The 9,520-nt window shown below is 42.2% G+C and overlaps 1 protein-coding gene across 1 annotated transcript; it reads right to left on the reverse strand.

Annotated features, from left to right (window-relative positions):
* Positions 1-536: 536 nt before the first annotated feature.
* A4GNT (alpha-1,4-N-acetylglucosaminyltransferase) lies at positions 537-9,195 on the reverse strand. Its single transcript, XM_011981754.1, has 3 exons — positions 9,019-9,195; positions 7,662-8,095; positions 537-1,697 (listed from the first exon to the last, which is right to left on the reverse strand). Exons 2-3 carry the CDS (start codon positions 8,067-8,069, stop codon positions 1,083-1,085), a joined length of 1,023 nt encoding a protein of 340 aa, XP_011837144.1. The 5' UTR covers positions 8,070-8,095; positions 9,019-9,195; the 3' UTR covers positions 537-1,082.
* Positions 9,196-9,520: the final 325 nt, after the last annotated feature.

Genomic DNA, 9,520 nt, shown 5'->3' on the forward strand with positions numbered 1-9,520 from the left:
AAGGGGGAAATATTAGAATAAAAGAGGGATAGATGGATATAGTTTGAAAAGGTATCATAATTTTATATTCAAGGGCAAATACAAACTTTTTTCTGTAAAGCAAACTATCAAAAGGAAAGTTCTAGAAAATCTTCGCTGATAAGTGTTTGCTGAAATATTCTCATAACAGTATAATTCTCATACCTCCTGAAAATAAATAAATAATTTATTTGTAATTGACAAATAAAAATTGTATTTATTTATGGTGTTTTGAACATGACATTTTGAAATGCAGGAGGTAAATTTTTATGTGAATCTAAAAAGGGCAGCAGTTTTAAATAGTCTAAGTTTGTAATTTGTTTCTATGGGCCAATTATGACAGGGTTAAAGTGTATATTGGAAAGAGGTAGGGTAGAGAACAGCAGACACCCTGGGGAGGAGAGGAGGCTGTCCCAGGGTCATGAGGCCAGGGATTAGGATATAAGTGCTGAGGACCTCATCTGCTTGATCCAGCTGTATCTGCAGCATCTAAATCAATGCTTGGCACATAGACCAGGCTCAGTTAATATTTATTGACTGAATGCATTAATGAATGTCAAAATCAGGACTAGAAATCAAGTCTCCTTTTACCTCAGTCAATGCTCTAACAGGTCCTGGAATTAATCTTACTGTATTAAATAGAACATGTGGCAAAACTGTTCGCTGCCTACCCCAGTACCCATTTTTTCTTCCTCCTTAAACTTCCCAGCCTCTCTTGCAACTACATCTCAGTCAGTGCAATGTAAGAGGAAGTGTTATACGGTACTAGCAGGAAGTCTTCACAAAATAAAGCAAGTGCACCTTTCCTCTTTTCTTCATCCTACTGCCTGAAATGCAAACATGGTGGGTTGGAGGCCAAGCAGCCACATGGACCATGAGTGTATGTTTTATAGCCAGTATTATTTGGGATTGTTCTATTATAGACAGAGAAAGCTAATCCTAACTGACATTTGAGAGGTAACCCTCTGCCCACCCCCGCAAGGGACAGTGGAGATCAAGTGAAAATGTGGCACTCCAGGAAATATCCATTTCCACACTGCAGCAGCAGCAACCCAGTGTTAGCTCTATTTGTTACCTGGACCCAGCTGCCCAGTCACTGACCCCTCTGGGCCTTGAATCAGGTCTCTGTAAGTCCCGGGACAGTGCTTGCGATAGAGATTTTCCACCAGTGTGTTGCTTCCTCTAACCACAGCCCGACCCTCTTGGTTCATGTAGTTCCACAAATGCAGGGCATAGGAGTCATTGAAGCTTGGGTCTGTATCCCACACTTCATAGTAGCGCCTCCACTCTGGATAGGAGATGGGGTAAAATCTTTGGGGGTGTAGGAAGGATATGTTCAGGCACCTGAGGTCGCTCAGCTCCTGGAAGTCTTCAAGTTTACACCATACCCTCAACATCCTTGTCATCAAATCAGGGCCTTGGTTGCCCCAAATGTCTGAATTATAGTGTTCAACAAAGTTTTCCATGCATTTCCACAAAAAGGGGTGCTGGGGGAGGAACCCAAATACTCCATTACTAGAGTACCGAGAAGCCTGGGCAGCCAAAAAGTTCTCCTCAGGTATGGGCCTGATGGAGATGACATCGGTGTCCATGTAGATGCCACCGTATTTCCAGATGATGGCCAGGCGGGATGCGTCCGAGCTGATATGGAGCCAGTTTCTCTCTATGCTGGTGTTGATCTGCAGGAGCAGGTGCAAATCAGTCCCAAGTAGCCAGGGGGAAGAGGGAGGGGCATCACAGCAGGAGGCCAGGCCCAGAGAAGCTGGGGAGGGGTTAAAGAAGCCAGCTTCCCAAAATCCTATTTGCCACAAGCCCGATTTTGCAAATTTACCAAACTTACCTCACTCCAAAATTTTTCATTTAAGCAAAAAGTTTGCAGCAATCAGCATCAACGGAAAGGTTTTAGCACCTTTTAAAGATTTCATGAAATGGTTTTTTAAAAACATTAAAGCATTGGAAAGATAAAGAAGAAATCCAGAAAAGATTTCACAATGCACTGTATGATTCATTCTTCAATGTGGGTGACATAAACTACAAATATGAAACTGTAGAGGAAGAACCAAATAAAGCCCTTAAAATGCTAACAACTGACAATGAAAAAATCAGTATGTCTGCTCTTTGAAAAATTGGTAAAAAGAATCTTAAAATGCATACCTTTGCTCATTTACTAATTCCTCTAATAATATTTAATGAGGACCTATTTACTATGTGCCGAACTCTATTAAAACTGCTAAGGATACAGCAGTGAACAAACAAACAGAAAACCCTACTGGGAGGAGACAGATAATAAATAAACATTATGTGTCAGATATTGACAACAACTATGAAGAAAAAAGGCTGGGTGAAGGGACTGTGAAGGGGCCAGGGTGGAGCACTGTATTTCATTAGTTCCCCCAGAAACTGGAATGAAGTGGGTGGGTGACCCATGCCCATATCTGAGAAAAGAGAGTTCCAGGAGGAGGGAACTCCTAGAACTCTCTTCTCTTGCAATAGAGATTGTCCACCAGTGTGTTGCTTCCTCTAACCACAGACCTCCCCTCCTGGTTCATATAGTTCCACAAATGCACGGCATAAAAGTCACTGAAGCTCAGGTCTGTATTCCAGTGAATACAAGGGCCCTGAGGCAAAAGCACACTTGCCATGTGCGGGAACAAGAAGGAGGCAGTGGGCTGAAGCAGAGTAGAGAAGGGAGTAGGGTAGACAATGAGATCAGAATTGGACAGGGGTGGGGAGGGAGGCTAGATTATGTAGGCTGGGGCCAAGACTGAAGTTATTTGGAAGGTTTAGAAGAAAGGAGGGACGTGATCTCAAGTAGTCTTCAAAGGGTCACTCTGGCTGCTGTGTGGAAATCAGTCTGGGGTAGGGTTGGTAGGTGGCAAGGGCAGAAGCAAAGGCAAGTTAGGAGTCAGTTGGCATAATCCAGACAAGAGATGATGGTGCTAACAGTAGGGGTGAGGGAAGGGCACATAATGAAGATGAAGCTGGTCAGGATTTTCTGATGGGCTAGATGTGGGGTGGGAGAGAGAGGAGTCACAGATGACTGCAAAGGCTAAAATGTGGGCAAAACAGAAAATTACTTTAAAAAGAACAAAAATAAATCAGCATAAATGTCAATGTTCTCATATGGAATGCTAAGATTTTGAAGAGAAATAGCAAAATGTTTTGTTTGTTTGTTTGTTTTTTAATTTTAAAGACATTGGACAAAAGGTTAAACAACCACCCCTGGCTTTTGACAAAATAAAGAGTCTTTAAAATTCTGCTATCCAGTCAAATGAAAGCAGGTCAACTAAAACTTTGCAGAAATCTTCACAGGTTGTTAAAAATTGTCACATTGTGCTGGGCATGGTGGCTCACACCTATAATCCCAGCACTTTGGGAGGCTGAAGTGGGTGGATTACTTGAGGTCAGGAGTTCAAGACCAGCTTGGCCAAGGTGGTGAAGCCCCGTCTCCACTAAAACTACAAAAATTAGCTTGGCGTGGTGACAGGTACCTGTAATCCCAGCTACTAGGGAGGCTGAGACAGGAGAATCACTTGAACCTGGGAGGCGGAGGTTGCAGTGAGCCAAGATCATGCCATTGCACTCCAGCCTGGGTGACAAGAGTGAAACTCCATCTCAAAAAAAAAAAATAGGCCGGGCGGGGGTGGCTCATGCCTGTAATCCCAGCACTTTGGGAGGCAGAGGCAGCCAGATCACGAAGTCAGGAGTTGGAGACCAGTGTGGCCAACACAGTGAAACCCCATGTCTACTAAAAATACAAAAAAAAAAAAATAGCCAGGCGGGTGGCGGGTGCCTGTAATCCCAGCTACTCCGGAGGCTGAGGCAGGAGAATCACTTGAATCTGGGAGGTGGAGGTTGCAGTGAGCTGAGATCGTACCGTTGCACTCCAGCCTGGGCGAGAGAGCAAAACTCCGTCTCAAAAAAAAAAAAAAAAATTGTCACATTGTATACAATTGCCAAAAACCTAATAATAATAGCTAACATTTATCAATAATTGTTCTAAGCTCTTTTTAATCTACATAAGTCCTCAAAAATAGGTACTATGATCATTCCTATTTTTTTTAAGTTAAAAATTATGACCAGGGGCAGGGCACGGTAGCTTAAGCCTTTAACCCCAGCACTTTGGGAGACCGAGGTGGGTGGATCACAAAGTCAAGAAATCGAGACCATCCTGGCCAACATGGTGGAACCCCATCTCTACTATAAATACAAAAATTAGCTAGGTGTGGTAGTGCATGCTTATAGTCCCAGCTACTTGGGAGGCTGAAGCAGGAGAGTTGCTTGAACCTGGGAAGCGGAGGTTCTGGTGAGCCAAGATCGCACCACTGCACTCCAGCCTGGGCGACAGAGCGAGACTCCATCTCAAAACAAAACAAAACAAAACACAAACAACATAAGCGCATCAATAAGGATGACCAGCAGAAAGAGGTTGAAGGTTCTCGCTGCTCAGAGAACAGTCACGCATCCCCACCCTATGCCCATAGTTCTAATTCCTGGGCATCATCAAGGGCTACAGTAGCCCAGATCAGTGCAGCAAACCCAGTGGTCATGAGGAAGTGATGGCACCTTGAGTCTTTCCTAACAGGTGGTTCCCAGCTATCCTGTGGTGGCCTAACTGGGGAAGCACATGCCAGAGCTCAGCATCCCTAGGGTATTATGGTGTGATCCCTGTAGATGTACAGCCTACTGTAGTATCCTGCAGGCTCAGACAGAGCAAACACTTAGGAGCTCTCTAGCTCAGAGCCCATCTTGCTCCTAAAATCCAACATAGTAAAATTAAGGTGCAGCTTAGAGCAACCTAAACTGTGTTCCATGGAACATCAGTGCCAAGAGATTATTTATGTGTCACACTGAAAGAGGGTTCCATGCTCAAATAAGTTTAGGAAGTGATGGGTTGAATCCAGTTATATTTCTTTAGTTCAGAATGATAAAGAGGCTTTAATATCCTCATGTGCGTGATTCATCTGTAAGAAAAGGATGTGGCATGCAGCTTCTCCCAAAATAATTTAATTACAGATTTTTTTCAAGGAGGAAAATACAATTTAGGCAGTGTGTTAGGCTGTTCCTGCATTCCTATAAGGAAATACCTAAGACTGGGTAATTTATAAAGAAAAGACGTTTGATTGGCTCATAGTTCTGCAGGCTGTACAGGAAGCAAAGCAACAGCATTTGCTTGGCTTCTGGGGAGGACTCAGGGAGCTTTTACTCACAACTGAAGGTAAAGCAGGAGTAGGTGCATCACATGGCAAGAGCAGAAGCAAGAGAGAGAGTCGCAGGGGGTAGGTGCCACACACTTTTAAACAACCAGATCTTGTGAGAACCCACTCACTATCCTGAGGACAGCACCAAGTCGTGATGGATCCACCCTCATGACCCAATTACCTCCTACCAGGCCCTACCTCCAACAATGGAGATTACAATTCCACATGAGATTTGGTGAGGATATATATTCAAACTATATCAGGTGGTATTAGTCTAGCTCAGGCATCAGGAAACTTGTAGAGTCCCGGAGCACCCTCAAGCAAGTTAGCACTGAGAGCCACAAAGACCAAGCTGGGGTATCCCCTCCACTCCCAGAAACTGCCTCCCTACCCCTCTGCCCACCCTGCCACTGCGCAGGGCAGCACCACCTGTTTTTTGGGAACTCTGCTGTTGGCACTGCCAACACAGTGGAAACTCAGTCCACAAACTGCCCCACCTCCTCCTGATGAGTCCCAATCTGAGGACTTCAGGGCTCTTCAGAAGGAGAGATAGGCACTTTGGGATCTAGAAGTCACTGAGGCCAAGAATAAACTGACCCCAGCAGCCACTCCCAACCCCAGCCCTTACCTTTCTGGCCCACCAGATCCCTCCTCATCAGGTCTGTCACTTAGTCCAAAAAATGTCTCCAGCTGACAGCAACTAGGTACACGCATGCCCTCCACCCAGGGGAGTCCACCCAGTTTCCAGGCAAATGAGGCGGGGCAGGGAGTAGGCTAAATAATGGCTACCCAAAGACCTCAGGTCCTAATTCCTAGAACCTGCTAATGTTACCTTATATGGCAAAAGTATCTTTGCAGATGTCATTAGGAAACTTAAGATGGGGAGATTATCCTGGATGGGCTCTAAATGCAATCACAAGTGTCATTTAAAGGGAGAGACAGAGGGAGATTTTACACACACAGAGAAAAAGAGCTTTGAAGATGGAGACAGAGATTGGAGTGAGGGGCTATTGACCAAGGAATGCCAGCAGCCACAGAAGCTTGTCAGAGGCAAGGGATCATCCTTCCCTAGGAACTCAGGAGGAAACACAGCCCTACCAGCACTTTGATATTGGCCCAGTGAAAATAATCTGGGACTTCTGACCTGCAGAACTGTGAGAGAACGAATTTCTGTTGTTTTACGCCACCAGGTTGGTGGTAATTAGTTACAGCAGACGGAGGAAACTACCACAAGTACCTTCATAATATCCTCAATTTTGCCACCTTAGCCCACAAAGCTAAAAATATTTACTATCTGGCCCTATACAGAAAAAAAAAGTTTGCTAATATTTGTTACAGCCTATGATTAGAATTTAGACAGAACTTTATGTGGCAAGCAAATAGTATTATTTTTGCTTGTGTGTTTGTTTGAGACAGAGTCTCACTATGTTGCCCAGGCTGGCCTTTGAACTCCTGGGCTGCAGCAATCCTCCTGCCTCGGCCTCTGGAGTAGCTGAGACTACAGGTGCATGCCAGCACACCCAATGCGAATAGTATTATTTTTATGTCAATTTTTAAATTACTTTTTGTTTTCTAAAATAATTTTATTTGTAAAATCAACACCTTCTCATCACTAAATTCACTCCTAATCCAATTATACTAAAACACCTACTATTATTGTGTGTTGTATAGTTCTTTGAGGTCTTTTTTTTTCAATAGATGTGTGTGGGTTTTTGCATAACTTAAATCGTTATAACTACTATAATCACATTATGATATAAGGTGGTTTTAATTCCATATTGTGTTATAGTCTTCATAGGATGTCAGTTTTAAAAAATCATAGTTAAAGCCTGCATAATGGAATCATTGAGTGGCTGTACTACAATTTCCTTAAGCAACCTGATTTCAGTTCTTCTATAAGAGAAATATTAGATTGGCATGTTATTCCCTTATTATGGTTTGCTACTATCATGGGGATTACAAAATTCCTCCGAGCTCCAGGACTTTCTCAATCATATCTTAATACAACCCAATCCATATCGCAGCATTTCACCAATCCTTCATGAATTTTCTACTTACATCATTTCATGTTAAATATTGCCTGGTTTCCCCTTTAGGTGCAAAAAAAAAAAAAAAAAAGTTTAACATAAGTGGATTTAAAACGATAGTGAAAAAAAGTGTCCTATACACCTAGAAAAGATATAAAAACTCATTCAGTTAAGAACAGTCTCCAAAGTAACCAAGATCCTAAAAGAAATAAGGCTAGAAGCAAAAGACACGAGAATAAAGATGCACCTAACACAAGTCTCCCCTGTTTATTTGAACCAGTTCTCAACATAAAAAGAGGGCCAAATGAGAGTCAACCCAAATATGAGTTCTAGTTCCATCTCCGACCTGAGTCCTTGCCCTCAGTTTACCCATATATACAATTCGTTGATATTTTAAGTTTCCCTGAACACTTACTTGATTGTACCATGAAAACAATGGTGTGTCTTCAAACAGCCTTTTCATATCCAAAGGGAAGAGGAAAACGTTGTCTATTGCTGAGAGGAAGGAAAAAGCTGGGTATGTGGAGTTTGAGGGCATCGGTGTGGAATCAGTGAGACCCTTCATAAAGAATACCACGGGCCGCTCAGGATAAATCTTGGCAGCAGACTCTACAGCACAGGAGACCAAGTGGGTCGGCTCCATTCTCTCTGAGGTCTCTAGAAACACAATGCCGCGTCTGTGGCTCAGGAGGGCTTCCAACCCCTGCTGGGACTTGAAAGAAGGCAAGCAGAAGAGGAAGCTGGACTTCAGGGTGAACTGGTAGAGGAAGCCACAGGCAAACAGCAAGGTGACTGAAAGGGAGAGCTGGAGCTCCTTCCGCATGTCCTCTTCTCTGTGCCAGCCTGCTCCTTTAAATCAACACAATTAATTAAAAATCACAGCTGCAAAGGCTGATAAAGGTAGCACATGAGAAAATGATACATGAATATCATTTAAAAACTTAAATTTTAAATATCCTAAATAAAATCTTATGAAATCAAGTCCAGCAATATTAAAAAGAAAAAATGCAGCCAGGCATGGTGGCACATGCCTGTAGTCCCAACTACTAGGGAGGCTGAGGCAGGAGGATCCCCTGAGTCCAAGAGTTTGAGACTAGCTTGGGCAGCATAGTGAAAATTATCACAAAAATTTTTTTAAAAAAGAAAAAGACAAGAAATGTGTGAGAAAGAAAAATGCATCATAACCAATCAGGATTTATCTTAGATTTTAAAAAGATTTGACATTAAAAATAATTAGTTAATAGGGAAAACTATTGATAAAATGCATTATCTTAACAGGCTAAAGAAGAAAAGCCGTATCATTTTGGCTCAAGAGATGCCAAGAATGTGACTAACTTTAAGATTCATTCACAATTTTTTTAAAGTACAAGGCAACTTTCTTAAGCTGATTTTAAACAATGTCTACCAGAACATACAGTAATTATCATACTTAATATGAAACATTTGAAACATCCCATTAAGATCAGGAATATGATATGAATGCCCATTGTCATTGTCACTGATATCATTGGTTACAATCTGATAATTGTAACCAATGCGATAAAACAAGAGAAAGAAATTTCTACTATGAATATTAAAAGAGGCAAAAGTATCTCTAGTTTCAGAAAACATAATTGAAAAACTAATAGAACTAAGAAAAAAAATTAACAAAGGAAGCAAACTGAAGGCTACAGAGTTAAATAAATTGCCAAGATCACACAATTATCAAGTAGCAGAGCTGTGACCATAACTTGCATCCACCTGCCACCAAAGTCCAGGCTCTGAACTGTTACCTGCAGTGTTTTCCTCACCATAAATGTTAGCTCCAACCAAGCAGAACACAGATCTCAATTCTTAGCAGGTCTATCTTTCAAATTACTTATAACTGTTTTACAAAATACAAAACAGTGAATCAGAGCCTACCTTCTAGCTGGAAACTTGCAGTTAACCAGTATTTGAGATCTTAGAAACAACAAGTTTTTCCTGCTACACTTTCTGATAAATCGCCACCCAATCTTCCAATTCAACAACACAGGGTGAGTAAATCATTGGCAGATTGAGACTAAACACAAAAAGTTCCGCGGAAGCTCCTCCCTTTACTAAGTTCCCTCAAACACAGACACTTGGGAACAAGAGGGGGTTCACCAGATTTTTAAGATGACCCACACACTAATCCTGCCTGTTTGTGGATCTATTATGGGGGTTAGAAAGGGATTATTTCACCTGGAGAAAGCTGTATCCTGGCATAACCTTGGAGCCAATATATCCTGCACTTGTTCAGTTTAGCTTGAATCA

Source organism: Mandrillus leucophaeus, unplaced genomic scaffold (assembly GCF_000951045.1).
Source record: "Mandrillus leucophaeus isolate KB7577 unplaced genomic scaffold, Mleu.le_1.0 Scaffold1050, whole genome shotgun sequence".
Classification (NCBI taxonomy): domain Eukaryota; kingdom Metazoa; phylum Chordata; class Mammalia; order Primates; family Cercopithecidae; genus Mandrillus; species Mandrillus leucophaeus.

Coding starts and splice junctions, on each gene's coding strand:
- A4GNT (XM_011981754.1), bottom strand. CDS start 8,069: ATGCGGAAGGAGCTCCAGCTCTCCCTTTCAGTCACCTTGCTGTTTGCC. Junction 1,698..7,661: donor TGTTTTCATGGTACAATCAA/GTAAGTGTTCAG, acceptor CTGCTCCTGCAG/ATCAACACCAGCATAGAGAG.